The 19,166-nt window shown below is 40.9% G+C and overlaps 1 protein-coding gene across 1 annotated transcript in view; it reads left to right on the forward strand.

Annotated features, from left to right (window-relative positions):
- Adgrg6 (adhesion G protein-coupled receptor G6) overlaps positions 1–19,166 on the forward strand; it is a 139,497-nt gene that overhangs the window by 52,108 nt on the left and 68,223 nt on the right. The window contains exon 3 of the mRNA XM_059272714.1: positions 17,805–18,146. Within this exon, the coding sequence (XP_059128697.1) occupies positions 17,805–18,146 (342 nt within the window). The remainder of the gene's footprint in view (positions 1–17,804; positions 18,147–19,166) is intronic.

Consider the following 19,166-nt stretch of genomic DNA (forward strand, 5'->3'; position numbering starts at 1 on the left):
GGAGGTTCACAGCATTATACTCATGGCTTCCTGTCTTTCCCACACCAAATCCTTCTTCTCCTTGATATTTACAATGTGTGTGCCATACATAATATGCTTTGAGAATACATAAGTTACTATAATGGGGTAAGTGTACATTATGTAAAAGCAAATATAGTATCCACCGTGGATGGAATTCAACTAAACTATTATGACCAGCAGAAGGAGGATGAAACCTACTCGATCATTTTTTTTTCTACCAAGTCCAAAATCCTGACTTATTGCAGAGAAGTCTTTCAATGTATGCCTATCCATTGTAGATCTATGTGGATGAAATGTATGTTTTGATCATTTTTTTTCTCAATTTCTACACACGTGAACATCAGGTCGAATGCCAAGCGCCAGAGGTTTAGAAATTAACCAAGTGTTCATGCTGCCTGAATACACCCAGAAAGCATACAAGTTACTTTAAAAGAATGTTCTTTTAAAACTTGATTCTTTCTGAGTTTATGGTCCTCAATCAAGGAAAAAAGCAACCAAGAACGAAATAAGTTAGGCAAAACATGCCAAGGAAAAGTGTCCTAAATTTCAGAGAGAGTGTGGCACTATGTTTAGATAATCTCTATTTTCCTTTTCCCTCCTCCCTCATATGAGAAACTTCCAGGCTTTCCCTGTGGGATGAAGGAAATCTGCAACTCTGCTCTGGCATCGTCCACTGTCACAGTGTGAAGTCATGATAACACCACTTCTATCTCTTAGATAGCTCCTTGCTGTTTATTCTTTCTCCTCTGCTTCCATTTTTATTGGCTGAAACCCAAAGAATCAAAAAGGAAATAGACAGCAAATATTCCCATCTAATCTAGGCCCAAGATTCGTCTTTTTTTAAACTTCTATATTCCTACTGTCAGTGAACAAAGAAGATCACAAGTAAAATGTGATATTGTAATCAACCATAATGCAAGTCTAATTACATATAACGAAATCCACTCATCTTACAATAATTTAATAATGATTAGCATCAAACACTCTTATTGGGTAAGGTTTCCCAGCTTTTTCCTAAAATAATACATCAGATACACTGATCTTTGTTATCATCTTTTACTTATTATTTTTAACTTCCATCTTTTTCTAATCTATCAAAGGATCAATCTATGAGTATTTCCTGGACATAATACCTATCAGAGTAGGATTTGTTTGGTTATTCCACTAAGATGTTACTAATATTAAAATTTGCCTTTGTTAATGGTCTTGTTTCAAAAGCATGATAGAGCTTAAGATATTCTTTCAAGCAAAGCCTTTAAAAAAATATAGTTTCTGAAAAGAGTGACCCATGGCAGAGAATGTGCATTTTTTTACTTGGCTTCTAACATCACTAGAACGTGTACAAAAATCCGTGCTTTGAATGGTAAGACAGTACCTAAAAATGACATCACTCATGGAGCACATGGGTAGAGGGAGATAGGATATAGTGCTGCCTTTGTCTCCAGCTCCAGCAGCCCGAATCTAATGATTGAATAATGTGCTTTGGAGGACAGTGGTGTCTTTCACTGAAACACTGAGCTGGAAGTTCCAGGCAGGCAGTGTGCTCTTTCCACTCAAGCAGCAGAGACGTGCCAATGCTGAGAGCAGCTGTGGAGAAGTTGAAGTTGGGGCAACACAGAAGCAGTTCAGAGAGAAATTAAGACTGGGAGATGTGAGATACAGGTGTTTAATACGTAGCTCTCCCCTGAGCAGATGTTTAAATATAGACGATTGAAATAATGAGGTGAGATGACCCCAGAGTCGGTGCCTTGCACATAGTCTCCTATAAAAAGGGATTTTTGTGTACCTGAAATGTGATTGATCAAATATAATCTTCCCCTGCAGTTCCATAGCAATTCTCATTTGAAATCACTTGTAACGTTCTCTTTTATGTCTTAGGCAAGGGCTTGAGATGAATTTTAAATTCAATGTGAAATATTTTATATTATATTTGTGGTAAGATGCTGACCAAGGAACTCCATCCTCCTTGTTTGCTTTTGAGTCATGACTTAATTTTTCTACAGAAAAAAAACTTATAAAACATTATAATAACATTTATATTATAGTAACATCACATTATAAAAGAAATTGATTGGAGAAAAATATTTTTGGCAGTGGAAAAATCTATTCATTTGAGAAATAATCATGTGCATGTCAAGTATTTCTATAAATTTATAAGCTAATGTTCTATAGGAATTTCAGTTCACTTTGTTCTAGGCTGTTTTGTGCAATGAGGCTCCAAGTTCTTCCACTTAGAACTTCTGCCATTATCCAGTGACCCTTTAAAAAAATGCCTAGCTGCATGCTCTCTCTAAAACCAGAAAGGACAAAAAAGTCATATGGAAGCTGAACTTGGTGGTGCAGGCCTCCCATCCCAGCTACTCAGGAGTCTGAAGCAAGAATGTAGCAAGTCCAAGGCCTGCCTGGGCTGCAAAGTGGATCTAAGGCACCCTCAGCAACTTAGTGAGAACCTGTCTCAAAATACAAAGGCAGATGAGAGCCTAGCATGTGTGAGGCCTTAGGCTGGATATCCAGACACACACACACACACACACACACACACACACACACACACACACACACACACACCACGGAAAACAAGGAGGAAGTGGAAAGAAATGAGAAAATCATGTTGATTTCCTTGGGTAGAGAGTGAAATTACTTTAGCAAATAGTCAGAAAGAGCTGTCATGTAAATAACTATCTATTTTCATTCATTAGTGGAGAACCCATGACTTGGATTCCTTATCTTTTCTTGTAAAGATTTGGTGGCTTAGTATTCTTGCCATCAGAGGCACCATAAGCTCCTCCCTAAGGAAACAATGTATGTGTCTCAGCTTTGTCATTATATGGGAAACCAAACTGCCTTTGCTTGAAATTTTCCTTTCACTCACACTGTAAGACAGTGAACCCCTATATAATACATAAAAATATCAAGTATATAATTATGATGTGTAATTCCAGGAATCATTGAAGCTCGTTCTCTTCGTCCGTGTTACTGTCATGGAGAATGGGGAGAATGAATTGTGTTACAGTCTGTCCTGACCCAGAGGCTCATACCAGCCAGCGCTCCCCTACTTGATGTGCCAAGGGGACCATGAAAGGAATCTATTAATATTTTTCTTTCTGCAAACACCCCCACAAACTTAAATGGTAATCCAGAGCAGAGGTGATTTGGCCGAAATCGTAAATTCACCTCCTCCAGCAGAAAGGGAAACAGATGCCTGCAGTTGAACCCTCCTACGCTTGCTCCCAGCAACCGGGAGCACGATGGTTTGTCTCCACCCAGACTGCTCAGGCTCTGACGAGCTTCTGCTTTTAGGCCTGGGCCTCAATTGGAAACACGCTGGGCTGTTTGCTCCGCAGACCACCCAGCCCACCCACTTTTGGTGGTTTGGCTTCTGTCCTGTTTGCCTGCAGGTGTGACCTTACCCACCTAGAACGGGTCTCTCTACCGTTTTCCCGAGGGTTAAAAATACAACTGGCTCAGAGAGGACAGTAAGCAAGTAGATTTTTATACTCTCCTGGAAACTTACAATTATAAACTTCCGTGACCTCTATGAACTTTTTCAAGCGTGTTTTTGCTGCAGACCTGGGATTGATGTGGAGGATCCCTGGGACACAGGAAAAGCAGTCGAATTGCAGGCAAATTTAGTGGGTTGCCTCCGTGTCTATAACCTGCCAGGGGCTGGGTTAACACCTCCATCACCTGGCCCCCAACCTGTAATTAGATAACCATTTCAGCAGTGGTGTGGCAAACCCAAGTCCAGCCTGCTTCTTAATAGGCATGTTAACCCCATGAAAGTAATAAACTCTTTTCTTTGTAAAGCGAGCTGGTTGGCATAGAGAGCACACTAACTTAGCTATATTAAGTAGTGAGCTGATTTTTTTTTCCTAATGTAACCACACTTTAAATCTTCATGACCTGTCATAGCTTGTTCTATAATTCCAAGCCAGCGATATTCAAAATAGCACAATAAGTACTGTTAGCAAGACGTGGAAAATTTCTTGAGCAGCAGCAATGTACCCCAGGAGCCAGGATGTTTGCTTACCATTAGCTTCACTTGTATTCAACCTGTATTGGCTGTCCCTCTGGGACCCGGTCTTCGGGCTTCAAAGTAGACAGATGCACATAAATAGGCTGGGTCTCATGAACCCTCCAAAAAGACCCTCTTGGCCCCTGACCTTATAAACCGTACATCATGTTTCTTCTCCTTAGGGAAACTCCAGATTTCCTTCTTAACCCTTCTGCAATTTTCTTTCCTGCAAAGAAACAGCTGGAGCTCCACTGTGCATGAAGAATGAACCTATAACCCATCCCAGTGTTTCAGAAACTAAAGACACTTTTCTTTTGAGACGTGGAAACCCAGGCTCCCGTGGCCGCTCACTGTCAGAAGATTGGTTAATGGAAAGGCCAAAACCAGAGCTTCTGTGATGTGCTGGTAATGTGGCCGACTCCCGCAGTCAACGTGGACTCAATCTGCCTTCGCTCATCTGGGAGAACATAACCATCCACTAAATGCTGTTGGTCGTCATTTTAATTTCTCTGCCTTTCTACCTATTATTGTGTTTCATGACAGTGTTGTAGGGCTTCCATGACTGTGTTCTGATTTTAAAGACTGTGCCTTGAATGGAGTATTTTTTATCCAGAGGGAATCTGGAGAGTGTCCAGTTCAGCTTCCTGGTTGTATTTGTCCCCCACACTATGATTTTCCACAGTGATGGAAAATATTTAGTATCGGCTAGGCCCTGTGATATACTTAGAATAAAGTCAGAAGAAACTTTTAGAAGTTCAGTTTGAGACTGCAGGAAATTTTAAAATCATCTTTTTCTCTCTTTTGTCTTTCACAATGCACTCTGCTAATATAGTTGAGATCTATATGGAAAGTTAATATATATAAATATTTTTTAAAGTAATTCATTCTGATAATGAAGGAAAGCAAATGGAGAGCATATTTAAACAAGAATTCTTCATGGTCATACTGAAAAAAAATCCTACTTAAAGATCTGTATTATAGAATTTTTATACCAGATTTCCCTTATTGCTAAGAAGTTTGCAAAAAGAAATATTCTATAATGAGACAGAAAGCATTTCAATTGTGCCTGCAGTTTGCTGTTCTCTAGACCTTCACTATTTAAACTGATTCCATTTATGTGCACAAACTGGGGTGGCTTTTTTATGGCCTCAAATTAAAGGCTCATGTGGAAAACTTGAGCTAACCTCCAGACCTATCCTACCAACTACCATCCTCACACATGCCCTCCCACCTTATTGGGAAGATAAATTTGCAAACCCCAAATTTGCTCTAGCTGTTAATTTCAGGTTCATCACCTGTACCGCATTACATGGAACAAATAGGAAGTAACAACAGTCACCAATTCTCAGTTTGTTTTACCCATACCTCCCGTCTGACCACACTTCTGTTGACCGCATATGAAAACATCTAAAAGAAGACTGAATATCATGAAATTAGGCACCCAGAAAACTGAATGAATAGATGGGTGGATGGATGGGTGGATGGTGGATGGATAGGTGGATGGGTAGGTGGGTGGGTGTATGGATGGATGGATAGGTGGATGGATGGATGGATGGATGGATGAATGGATGTGTAGGTAGGTGGATGGATAGATGGATGGATGGATGGATGGATGGATGGATGGATATGTAGGTAGGTGGATGGATAGATGGATGGATGGATGGATGGATGGATGGATGGATGGATGGGTGGATGGGTGGGTGGGTGGGTGGATGGGTGGGTGGGTGGGTGGATGGTTGGGTGGGTGGATGGATGGGTGAATAAATGGATGGATGGATGGATGGATGGATGGATGGATGGATGGATGGATGGATGGATGGGTGGGTGGATGGGTGGGTGGGTGGGTGGATGGTTGGGTGGGTGGATGGATGGGTGAATAGATGGATGGATGGGTGGATGGATGAATGGGTGAGTGGATGGTAGAAATGAATATAACTAACAAATTGTGCTATTAAATGGCAACCACAATGAAAGGAACTCTAATATGCCACATTTGAGCATCCCATTGTTGGCCGAGTAGTTCCAAAGTGGAAAACTCATGCTCAAGAGTTAGTAATGTGCTCTGTAGCCAGTAATGACATCATTGCCTTCCTGAGTGTAAGAGCAGCAATTATCTTTTATGAAACCAGGATTGTAACTTTTGTCAGTGCTATTTGGCAGTATTTTTTTCAGGTAAGCCAGTTTGGCCCTGTAGTGCTGCCTAGACAACTCATAGGAAAAGCTTCTTTTTCTGGAAGGTAGTCAAGGGAAATGGACATTAGGTGAGTGTTTCCCATGATTTCTCCAGTCTCTCTGTGTGGGTAACAACACACACGGACGATAAGTATGACAGATCTTTGAATGTCACTTTGCTGTCCCTTAGTGGCCAGGTTTTGCTTTGGTGAGTTGTGTCCTTGTGAAACTAGTGTGCCCTGCCACTGAGACCACCATCTCCCTTCTAAAGCAGATTTCCAGGGTAGTTGGTCATTCTTTGTACTTCTTGTCATCTGTCAAGTCCTCAGAATAAGGTGGTAGTGACTGTCAAAGGCATGTTGTTCCCTGGTATCTTTTTGTTCATGTAACTGTGTGAAAGTTTATTTTTTTTGTTTTGTTTTTTTTTTTTTTTTTGAGACAGGGTTTCTCTGTGTAGCTTTGCGCCTTTCCTGGAACTCACTTGGTAGCCCAGGCTGGCCTTGAACTCACAGAGATCCGCCTGGCTCTGCCTCCCGAGTGCTGGGATTAAAGGCGTGCGCCACCACCGCCCGGCGTAACTGTGTGAAAGTTTAAAACAATTGTTGTTAAATAAAGTTCTGAGGATTTTACTTTCCCATAATTAAACCCTTTCTACTTTACTTACTTACTTATTTATTTATTTATTTATTTATTTATTTATTTATTTATTCATTCATTCATTCATTTATTTATTTATTTATTTATTTTTACTGATCTTGTTGGAGAGGCAGAGCTTGTAAAAATCCTATAAACTCTGCCTCTATTTATTTATTTTTTGGTTCTCTATTCCCCCTGTTTCTCCCTAATTTGCACATTGTATTTCAGCTGAGCTAACCTTTTCTGTTCCTTGAACAACCCAACTTCCTCCTTACTCGTAGGCAGTCATCCTTGCTAACTGCACTGACCAGAATTTTTCTGCTCCTCTTGTCTTCCTCTCTACTTGGTGCAATTCTAAAATACATATTTAATGTCTCAAGGTTTTGCTTAGCCATTAGACATATATCCCACCATTTTTTAATTCTTTCCTCTCCTTCCTCATTTTTCTTCTATTTTCCTTTTCACTCATCTTTTGCTTTTTCTTTTCTGTCATGCTGGGGATCAAATCAAGGGTCTTATGTTGCTAGTGAAATGGTCCCGCACCATTTCTTTCTTTCTAAATTTTATTATTTTATGTATATGGGGTTTTGCCTGTATGTTTGTCTGTGGACCATGTGTGTGCAGTGCCCACTGTAGTCAGATCCCCTGGAACTAGATTTATAGACAGTTGTGAGCCACCTTGTGGGTATGGGAATTGAACCCAGGTCCTCTGGACAAGAAGCCAGTACTTATTTGCTTAGCCATCTTACCAACCCCCTGATCATGACACCACCTCTACAAAACTTAAACATAGGCTATTGTACTCAGCTACTTGTTCAGTTAGAGTAATATTATATTATTATCTGATATATATATATATATGTGTGTGTGTGTCAGCATTTCATATATATATATATGTCAGCATTTCCAATATATATAGATATATAGAGGTAGATATATATAGATATAGATATATCAGCATTTCCAATAATTTGTATATCCCATATAGTCAGGGATGCTCTCTTACATGTTATTATACTTTTAGAACCTGGGACTGTGCAGACACATAGAGATTTCAGAAGCATTTACTGAATGAGTGGATGTAGGAGATGAAAGGATGAACAAGGCAAAAACGTAGTGCTGTGTATTATTCACTTGTGGCACTCAACCTTTTTAGAGTTAGAAGTGAAGAACTCTCAAGTTTACATTTGGATTTTGATAGGTCTTTCTGGTAGTGATGTGGATGATGACTTGGAGGTGGTGAGAATATTAAGTAACTGTGAGACTAGCTGCTGAACTTAATCCTAGAGGAAAAAAAGACAAATCTTAAACTGCATGGTAGTAGAAGAAAATTCGATGAAGGGGTGGATTTGATAACCACAAATAAAATAATGGATAACATGCTTGAAACATTGGAAAAGGAAGAGAGATGAAATAGACAGAGTCCTAGCCTGGATATTTGTCATGCTGCTAACTGTTGGTGAAATTATTAAGGCCACTCCACGTAGTCAAAAGGGAGATTTATTTAGTGGCGTAACTTACAAATGAAGGGATAGGTAGGTTGCAGGTTCTGGGAAAGATGCAGCGCAGTCCAGCGGTGTTCTCTGGAGAACTCTCCTTGGTCTACTTCTAGCATCCAGGGTCCAGGAAACAAGACAGCACAGCGCATCCAGATCTCAGGTCTTCACGGCCCTCTCTTGGCCCCGCCTTGTAGGCGTGATAGTTACCAAAGCCTCAATGAGGGTCGGAACTTCCAGACCAAAGCTGGAATGGCTAACAGTATTGGAGAATATGTAAACAAATTATTTGTGGAATGGTGTTTGAATCGTTGGGCCTGTTGGATATCCATGTAAAGATGTCTGGCAGACATTTGCAAGCAAGGGCAAGGGCTAGTGTGTATGCTGCCGGCATGCGAGCACTGTGGAGGCCTTTGCTCACATATGATCATGCAAGGAAAATGAGTAGAGAGATAGAGCTGGATAGAGAGAAGTGCTTGGGAGGATGTTGGCTACAGGCACATTTGGCTGCCATGGCATTGGACATCTGCAGTGAAAGTGTGTGAGCCTCGCAGGTCTACACCGCGGTCATCTGTGTTCTCTACATCCACCCCCTCATCCCAACCCCCACTGCCCTTTCTTGGCCAGCCTGTCAGCTTCATTCTCTGAAAAAATAAATGATCTGTGTCTCTATCTCCCACTTCTCAGGAAGAAAATCTCACTGAGGAAGTCTGTGCTTTGGTTCCCATCAGGTCAGGCTCCACCCCCGAGAGCAAGCTGTGCAAATATGGTAGCAAGGGCTGCAGAGGAAACACTTTGCGGAGAAGCCTTGTGCCTGGAGATTGTCATTAACTGTGGTCCAGCAGGCAGAGCCCTGCCCTGAGGGAAGGAGCTGAGCCATAGACGCAGGTGACCAGTTAGATTTCCTCTTTCCAGAACTTGAAGCTGGAGACGCAGATCATGTCCAAGAGTATGATGAGATGACAGCTTCCTTGTCCATGTGAGCAAAGGAGGAGTTCCTTGCAGATATTCCCTGCATTAATGAGAAGAGCTGTTTCTTAGTCCCTGTTGAAACCCTGTTCTATCTACTTTCACCTGTTTCTTTGGATCCAACTTTAGGGATATTTTCATTGTTTCCCTTTTCTCTTCTAGTTTTTTTTTTCTCTTCTAGTTTTATGCTTGAGAATATAACCATGACACTTCTTTTTTTCCAATCCTCCCTCCAAACTCTCTCAAATACCTGTCCCCACTTTCCTTCAAAGTCATAGCCTCTTGTTTTATTAATTGTTATTGCATGCATATATGTATATACATATGTACCTAAATATAGCCTGTTCAGTCCATATAATGTTACTTGTATGTATGTTTTCAGGGATGACCATTTGTCACTGGAGAACCAATTGGTGTGCTCTTCCCTAGAGAAGACCACCTCACCCATTCCCAGCTTTCCTCAGTTTCCTTGAGTTATTTGTGTAGGGTTGAGAGCTCACGGGCTTTTCCCTGTCCACTTCGGCATGTCCATTGGTGTCATCCTTGTTCAGCTCATGTTTGGGCAGTCATGTTGGTGAGACTTTATCATGTAGCATCTGACATTGCTAGGAGACAATCTTGCAGTAAACTCCCTGATATTCTGGCTCCTCCAATCTTTCCATCGCCTCTTCTGCAGTGTTCCCTGAGCCTTAGGTGTGAGAGTGCTTTATAGATTTCCATTGTTTTCAGAGCAAGTATGGCGCATGTTATTGTTTAAAGGAACACATTTTAGAATTGCTTGAAAATCTTAACCTGAAAGTTTTACTTAGGCAGTTCTTAATGTCAGTGATGCTGCCGCTGCTCTGCTGGCCTGAAGATCGCACTCTCAATAACAAGGTCAGTAAGATGAACCATAAGAAAGGAAGGCTATGAGGACTGAGAAAGTAGGAGTGAAGAGTGAACAGACTTACAAGTCGGTGTGTTCAAAGGCATCAGCATGAGAGAGCATGAGAGATATAAGACTGAAAGCTTCATTATGAATAGTCATTATGAGTCTATACAGTCTCTTCGGCAATACACGAGAAGCTTACTAATTAGCTGGTAGAAGGTCCTTGACTTGATGAATCCAGAGTTGTGTGTTTGTAGGCTATGAATATGAATGAGGAAGGGATGTGCATGAATATACTAGTCAAGAAGTAGACTAAGTAATATAACATTCAGTTCATGTTGTTTCAAGTTATCTGTTTTATGAGAGATGGGAAAGACTCAGCCATGGCTTGAGGGAGAAGAGTTTCCCATGAAAATGAACGTGGGCGTGGGTGTGCATCTGTATATTCATTTGTTTGTGTGTCTAATCCTCTTTAAGGGATCGGCAGTATATCTACGGAACAAGCTGACTCTAGTAGGATTTATAACAGTTCACTTGCTTAATGAAATATTATCTTTTGCTGTTGAGTATGGAATGTTCTCTTGACAAGGCGATTAAGGAAAGACAAGGTTGGAAGTTGAAACATGAACAATATTACAGAAGACCAAGATGTGTTTGAGGGTGGGGTGCATGGGAATATATTTAGAAACTGAAAACCTTATCAAGCTGAAAGCTGCCCCATCAGAGAACTTTCAGTTCCACATCTTGTTAGGTTTCGCCTTGTGTCAAACCTAGCTGAACCGATCCAAGAAAATGATTTCCTTTTGAACTCATGCTTAAATCATTGTGATAACTTCCTATGAGTGCTGCTTCCAAAGAGCTTTGGAGGTTGGATAAACACAAGAGGAAATGAAACAATCATCTGGTTAACTTTGGGGGGACTGGTGTCATAAGGGTGTGAGAGTCGTGAAGTGGTATTGTCACGTGGCTGCTGGAAGCTCCAGTAGATTGAGAATGGCCAGTGTCAGCCTGGTGTGCCAGAGACCCTCCCCAATCTGGGAATGCTCTCTCTGCAAGCAAAGCTTAAGGAGAGTGGTGAGGCTGGGCTGCGTCCCTTGCCAAGTCTGTCACATTAACACAATCACAGATGTCACAGCCAGATTGCCTTCAGATTCCTTCCCATCTTGAAAATGTGCATAGTAGTCAGAAATGAATGAAATACTTGCTCTGATAAAGTTGTCCATTCTGAATATTATCAACATGCAGGTCATGTCATCATCTAGAATGTTATTTACATTTCATTGATGTTACTTCCATCTGGCAGCTGTTGACTTGAACTGGAGAAACACGTGATTAGCCTGACCCTTTAATGACTAAACTGGCACTAGAATTTTCAACTATTGGCTTTTAGGGTTGATCTTTGGAAGCAGCCAGAGATACTAGATATTTTATACTTTCAAAGCATCAAATGAACTCTGAGTCCCTTACAACTTCACATATCACCACAGATACTGCAAACAACGACTTAAAGTTATCAATGAAGCAGGCAAGTTAAGTTGCATTTTTCTGGAGATGATTTTAACTAGTCACCTTCTCAAAGTGATAGCTACAGCTATCTAAGAACTCAAATAAAAATATTTAATACATTTTGTTTGCTTTGTTGTTGTTGCTTTTGAAATAGGGTCTCATGGAGCACAGGATGTTCTAGAAATTTCTACATAGCGAAAGTTGTTGGCCTTGAACTCTGGACTCTTCTGCCTCTGCCTCTCAAATGCTAGGATTACAGGTGTACCTGACACCTGGGTTTTGTTTACAATTTAGCACAGTATAGAAAAAGTAGATCTTGCCGGGCGGTGGTGGCGCACGCCTTTAATCCCAGCACTCGGGAGGCAGAGCCAGGCGGATCTCTGTGAGTTCGAGGCCAGCCTGGTCTCCAAAGCGAGTTCCAGGAAAGGCGCAAAGCTACACAGAGAAACCCTGTCTCGAAAAACCAAAAAAAAAAAAAAAAAAAAAAAAAAAAAAGAAAAGAAAAAGTAGATCTTATAAATCGACTACAGAGGATTTACAATTTGATTTATTTAACAATTGGGATCAGATGTTCCCATCTGGGGAAGATTTAAAGAACACATGCTTTGTATTTCACAGAGAGTAAGAATAAAAAACTTTGAAATAAAAAAAAAACTATTAAGTTAATGTTCATTGGGACTGGGGAGATAGCTTGGTGGTTAAGAGCAATTGACGTTCTTGTAGAGGACCAGGGTTTTATTCTCAGCACCCATATAGTTTCCACAGCTGTCTGTAACTTCAGTTCCAGGGGTCCAGTACCCTCTTCTGTCCTCCACGGGCACCAGACATACATGGTGCACAGATGTACATGCAAGCAAAACATTCACAAACAAAATAAAATGAATAAATTTAATTGCAGTTTTTGAAAGATGTTGGCTAGTTGGCACACAAGACTCCTGGACATGATTTAAGATTAAATGAAGAGTAGGCTTTCGTAAGGAACAGACAAGTTAGTGCTAGGCATTTATTGAAGCACACACACAAGAGCTAAGTGTGGGCTTTGATTTGTTATTGTTCACATTACCTGCAAACATTTTTCTTTTATTAACCAGAATGGAGGACACATTACTATGTATGTCTTTGAGAACACAGTTAAGTCAGACATGTTTACTTGGGTAGGTTTTTAAGGAAACACGTTAACCATGGTTTTACCAAAGACCCACTCAGTGGCTACTTCAGTGGCCAGCTTTTTAAGAAGACTTTTCTGTAGGAGAATATATTAATTTCTTGTATACCTGTGTGTGGATGGTGTGTGTGTGTGTGTGTGTGTGTGTGTGTGTGTTATGTATACTTGTGGATTCGTTATATATGTAGGAGTGCACCCATTGGTACATATGTTAAGGACAGAAGTTGATGTTGGGAGTTTTCCTCTATTACTTCTTCAACTTATAACATCTTTCACTGAAGATGAATCTTGCCATTTCAGCTAGACTCAGTGGCTCCAATGTGGCTCTTATCTATCTCTAGGCTCCTAGCATATGAAGTTACAGATATATGCTCTGTACCCAGATTTTACATGGATGCTGAGGATTCGAACTTACATCTAATGTTTGTACAGCAAGTACTTTAACCACCAAGCTATCTCTCCAGCCCCAAATTAGTTTCTTAATGGGATAGCTCATAGCATAGGAATCAACTAACATTTGATTATTCCATGGTCAAACCCAAAGCAATATATTGTAAACTTTCTACCATTTCAAGTAAATCTCTGGAAATATACTCATTTTAGGCAATGGCACTACTTACTGGAACTTTCCCATTAATAACTTCTATCTCTACATTCCACTTTTCCCTGTATCTTTTCATTGTGCTCATCTGTCTTCCACAAAATACTCTAGGCTCATATTCAGAATAATTGGCTTGAATTTTGATCGTGCCGCATCTTAGAACTGTAACTTCGAGCATGTTACCATAATCTCTGCCAGTGGTATTTGTTTCAACCAGAGCTGGGGATGGAGATAACTTCCGTGGTTGTTATGATGCTGAATGAGAACATACGTAGCAAAAAACCATTTAGAGTGAAGTGATTTGTGACCTTAAGGAACATACTGCCATTGTCACTCATGGGACATTCTGTCCATTGAGATAATGGCTTTGCAACAGCATTGTCTGGAGATGCCACGGCAGATGGGTCACGTGGAAGAATGATTTAAAGTCATTTTAATTCTCTTTACTGCTACAGTACTTGTCTCTTTCCCCAGTGACTGCCTGAGGGCTCAAGAGACTCTACCAAGGGGGGCGCTATTTCAACTCTTGTAGATTGTGTACAGATTTTGTGTTCTAGGGATGAGCAATGACACTCAACACTCACATGTTAGCACCATGTGCCTTGCCCAAGTCCCAAGATGCTCCAGTATTAACCCATGTCACACTCCCAACAACCTTGAGAGTGGTACAAGTTCTTTATTACCCCTGGTACAAAAGAGGAGAAACTGAGGTACAGTCTTGTGTCAAGGGCTAACAGGCTGGTTTGGTGGGTGAAAGTGCTTGTTGGGCAAGCCTGAGGACCTCAGTTCAAACCCCAGATCCCACAATGGAAGAGAGTCTTGATTGCTAAAAGTTGTCCTCTGTCCTCCTCGGGCATACTGTGGCATACACACACACACACACACACACACACACACACACACACACAATATACAAACAATTTCTTAAAACTGCGTCAAAATATGTAGCTAGTTTTATAAGTCAAATTTTAATTCTTCATACTCTCCATTCAGCTTTTAGGGAAGAATTTGGTGGATGGATCCAGGAAGTGTGGCGTGTTTGTAAATTACTTGGGTCTTAGATATAGGGAAATGTTTTCTCATCTTACATGAATGATGCCCCCTGTCTGAATGCTCATGTAGCATGGAACTTGGGTTTTTTGTTGTTGCTGTTTGTTTGCTTGCATTTTAAAATTGTTTTTTTTTTGCTTTCCTTTTTTAAAACTTGCATGTCTATAATTGTGTATAAATTATAGGCTCAGGATGTCTTCTTTCTCTTCTGAGCCCAGGATTCAGTGAAAGAAACTCAACTTGTCTGAGAGGCCCAGTCATCTCAGTCGTTGCTATGCTTGAATTAATTACAAGAAAGAGTCCCAAACACTATCCAGAGACGTGCCACAGCCCATGTATTCTTCACCCATTTTTCAGACTTGCATTTCCTTTGACGTGGGTTTACACACTGTGTGTAGTCATTCTTTAGGACACATTTCTGTTCATTTAAGCTATTCTTTCATGTCTTTACAAATTTGACCACTGATGTCTCGTGTGTCAGGAACACCCTGGCGTATTTCCAGAAGCCTGGCTAACACACTCAGTAAGTAGCCTTTGTTTGTTGAGCTTATGGACTTATGGGAGAAGACAGACAGTGAGCAAATAATCCCACAAGTTGAAGTAACATGACTTCCCCGGGTAGTGCTACAAAGACAACCGTGGAACGTGATGCTCGGGGGAGCGATAAGAGAAGGTTTGGGCAGACACTTGACAATCACAGTTTGTTTTCTCCTTCCTGTCTTTGACCATGCCGAAGATGTTAGAGACTCTAAAAGAACAGAGGAAGGCTTGGACCGACCAGATGAGGAACAGAGTTCACAAACCCACACAGCACAAGCAAACCCCAGGGAACAGGAACAGGGAAAACCAGGCTTCAGCAGGCTGACATGTCTCAGGCTTGGAGTGTGTCACTGTATCATAGAACTGATGACATGGGTAATAGCTGCCACTCTCAAGAAGAGTGATTGCATAGTCATTCTCTTCCACCCAGTAAAAGAGAGAAGAATGTGGTTTACGTGACACAATTAAAGTATTATTGTTTGAAACTTTATGTGTTTGTAGTAATTTATTTAGAATGCTGTGCACATAAGATTGTTATCCTTATTTCTACACTTTCTTTTTAAAGCATGAATATTAACTGAAGAAGCACTTGTAAATGAGGACACAGGAAACCTTGTTTTCTCATTCCAGTTGGTGGCCAGGCCATAGTTCAGAATAACCACCAAATCCTCACTATTCTCTTACAAAAAAAATGCTATAGTAGCATTTCTCTGTCTCTCCAACAAGACTCTCTTACATGCCTACATTCATTCAGTTAACATTGGTTGTGATCTCCCTTAGTACACTGAGAACATAGTAGTGTGTTACGGAGACCTAGCCTGTTGGTATGGACCTGACAGTAGTTTAATGTCAGAGACCGAAAATTCATTTACAGTAGGGCCTTATTTTTGTTGTATCCTTTGACTGAACTGGTTGTCCCTTAGAGTGCTTATGACATGTTCCGTAACTTCAGTGGGGTTTCTATTTAAGCATCACCTTGGGAGAACGACGCGATGTCTCATTTACCACGTCTTTCCTTTGCTTTACACTTCCTCCCACCTTTTGTCACTGTTTGTCTTAGTTATGTTTCCTGTCACTGTGATAAAATACCCTGACCAAAGCTATTTGGGGGAGAATGGGTTTATGTTAACTAACAGTTCCAGGTTAAAGTCCATTGTTCCCAGGAAGTCATAGCAGCAAGGGTTTGAGACAACTGGTTACATTGTGCCCATGGTTAAGAAGTGGAGAGGAATGGATTAATAATGCACGCATGCTTGCCCTCAGCTCCTTTTACATATGGTTCAGGGTACTCTATTGGGAATGGAGCCATTCACAATGGATGTGTCTTTCCACCTCAATTAACATAATAAGATAATCCCCCCAGCAAGCCCATAGACTTTCATGATCTGGAAAGTCTTGCACTGGAACTCTCTTCCCAGGTGATTCTGGACTATGTCAATCTGAAAATTAAAACTATCACACCACTTTTCAACACTGTTTAGCTCTAAGCCTGAAGTGTTAATCTTTCATATAAAGACTGTCTGTCTTGATTCTTGGTATTCTGTATAGAACAATTTTTAGCATATAGTAGACAATAAATATTTGCTGAATGTTTGAGTAAATGAGATGATCTCATAAGTGATAATCACCAACCACGACAAACAAAAGGGATAGTGATAACAGTTATTTGAACTTGAAAAAAATTACTGCTGGGCAGTGATGACACACGCCTTTAATTTCAGCACTTGGGAGGCAGAGGCAGGTGAATAGCTGTGAGTTCAAGGCCAGCCTGGGTTACAGAGTGAGTTCCCGGAAAGGCTCCAAAGCTACACAAAGAAACCCTGTCTCAAAAAAACAAGCAAAAAAATTTACTAAAAGATATCTTGTCTAATTTTTGTGCTTTTTTTAATTCTGCTTTATATTTTATTTCAACATTTATTTCCTGTAGGAGACCAGCTCCCACATTTATTTATGCCAGGGATTCTTGAGGAGTGAGGAATAAGAGATTTAGATAGAAATAGAAGGAAGAGAAACAGAAAGGCAGGATCGCCTTAAGTGGGCCTGGATCCTTATCCACCGGCCCAGAACTTTATTCCAAAGGACTTTTTACAACAACGCCAAGGGAAGGGGCAAAAGACCTCCCCCTTGCTAGATACAGCCAAGTGTAGACCCTTCCAAACACCTGGTACTCAGGCCCATGGCCCAGTCATCTTCTTCTGCAGTCCTGCTGGGTAAAGCCACTAGGAAACCTAGGCTCCAACAATTTCCCTCTCTCTCTGTAGATAGATAGATAGATAGATAGATAGATAGATAGATAGATAGATATAGATATAGATATTCTCCATGGTTTATGATGTTGAGCTCTATACCCTTCCCCCGCCCCACCCAAAGTGTCTCTCTGAAGTTGAGATTCCTAGCAAACTCAGCGAACTTTAGTGAGATCTCCTGAAGGCTCCTTGGTCTTCATTTCCTCTTTGAAATCATCTTCCATGTGTGGTACCTACTGGGCCCCTTGTGCATCTTCCATGAGAGATTCCCTCTACCCTTCACTGGGTTCTCAGAACCTCAAATGTTGCTCTCTAAAATTTTGTATGTGTCTTTGCTTTTTGGAATACTACTGGCATTTCCTTTTCTGCCTGAGAGGCTTTCATTTCCTCTGAATTTTCATGATTTTTTTTAAAAAATGTTTACTGTTTGGTTGTTCCCAGTGAGTGGTATTCTTGTTTTATTATTCATAATCTGATCCCAGCCCTTCTCTGTCTCTCTCTCTCTTTTCTGACCAGCAGTGTGGGGATGTGGCAACTGCAGAACTGTCCTGTCCAATCCTTCTGGAACCTTTACTTCTCCATGCTACCCCAATGACTACCCCAACACCCAGTCTTGCTCATGGACCCTGCGAGCCCCTACCGGCTACATCATTCAGATAACGTTTAATGACTTCGACATCGAAGAAGCTCCCAATTGCATCTATGACTCACTGTCCCTCGATAACGGAGAGAGCCAGACGAAATTTTGTGGAGCCACTGCCAAAGGCCTGTCATTTAACTCAACTGTGAATGAGATGCATGTGTCCTTTTCAAGTGACTTTAGCATCCAGAAGAAAGGTTTCAACGCCAGCTACATCAGAGGTATGTGAACCACAGATGCTGCCAACCTTCTGCTTCCATGTAACATGGGCGGCAGTGGAGGCCAGGGCTGGAGGACAGACCTGTGCTCTTCTATGTGAAGGTCAATGGTCGGGATCAGGATTTAAGGGGGAGAACCTAAGAATGGTCTCTGGGAATCTTCATTAGCAAACTAGAACTACAAGATCCAAACTCTGGTTTCAGAAGAGCTGAATTCTAGATTGCCTGTCTGCAGAACATTTCTTTTATTTCCTTTCCTTTCCTTTCCTTTCCTTCCTTTCCTTTCCTTTCCTTTCCTTTCCTTTCCTTTCCTTTCCTTTCCTCTCCTCTCCTCTCCTCTCTCCTCTCCTCTCCTCTCCTCTCCTCTCCTCTCCTCTCCTTTTCTTTTCTTTTCTACTTTAAGTCAAGGTCTTACTTTATAGCCATGGCTGGCCTGGAACTTGCTAAGTAAACCAGGCTGGCTTCAAATTCACAGAGACCTGCTTGCTTTTGCCTTCCAAGTATGGCACATGCCATTGGAAAAAAAAAGAATTTAATGGTAATAATGAAAATCTATAATTCTAGTATCTCTCCACTAGAAGTTTAAAACACTCCCATTTTAGAAATTATTGTATTTTAGACATGTAAGATGCTACCATTAAAATAAATTCACTAGAGGACAAACAGAAAATTAGTGTGTAAGGGAAAGAGGAGGGTACAGAAATTCTGAAGGGATGAGATTTGTCTGGAAATGTTCATGAGAGTGAAAGGCAATGGTTAGTGCAAGCAGAGCTAGTGTGTGTCCAGAAAGTATCTTTAAAAACAGATTGTGCAGAGATTTAAAAAAAAATACCAACAGGGCTGTCACTCCTTTCATTATGAAATAAAATCATAATTAAAGATGAACTGGGTGGGGTTGCTTATTGTTATTTTTGATATAAGATCATTGGTAAAACATTGATGATAGAGGATGGCAGAGAGGGGGTTAACAAAGGCTCACAGAGTAAGTAAATAGGTAATTAGAAGAAAGTGGCAGAGAACTGA

Source organism: Peromyscus eremicus, chromosome 8b (genome assembly GCF_949786415.1).
Source record: "Peromyscus eremicus chromosome 8b, PerEre_H2_v1, whole genome shotgun sequence".
Lineage (NCBI taxonomy): Eukaryota > Metazoa > Chordata > Mammalia > Rodentia > Cricetidae > Peromyscus > Peromyscus eremicus.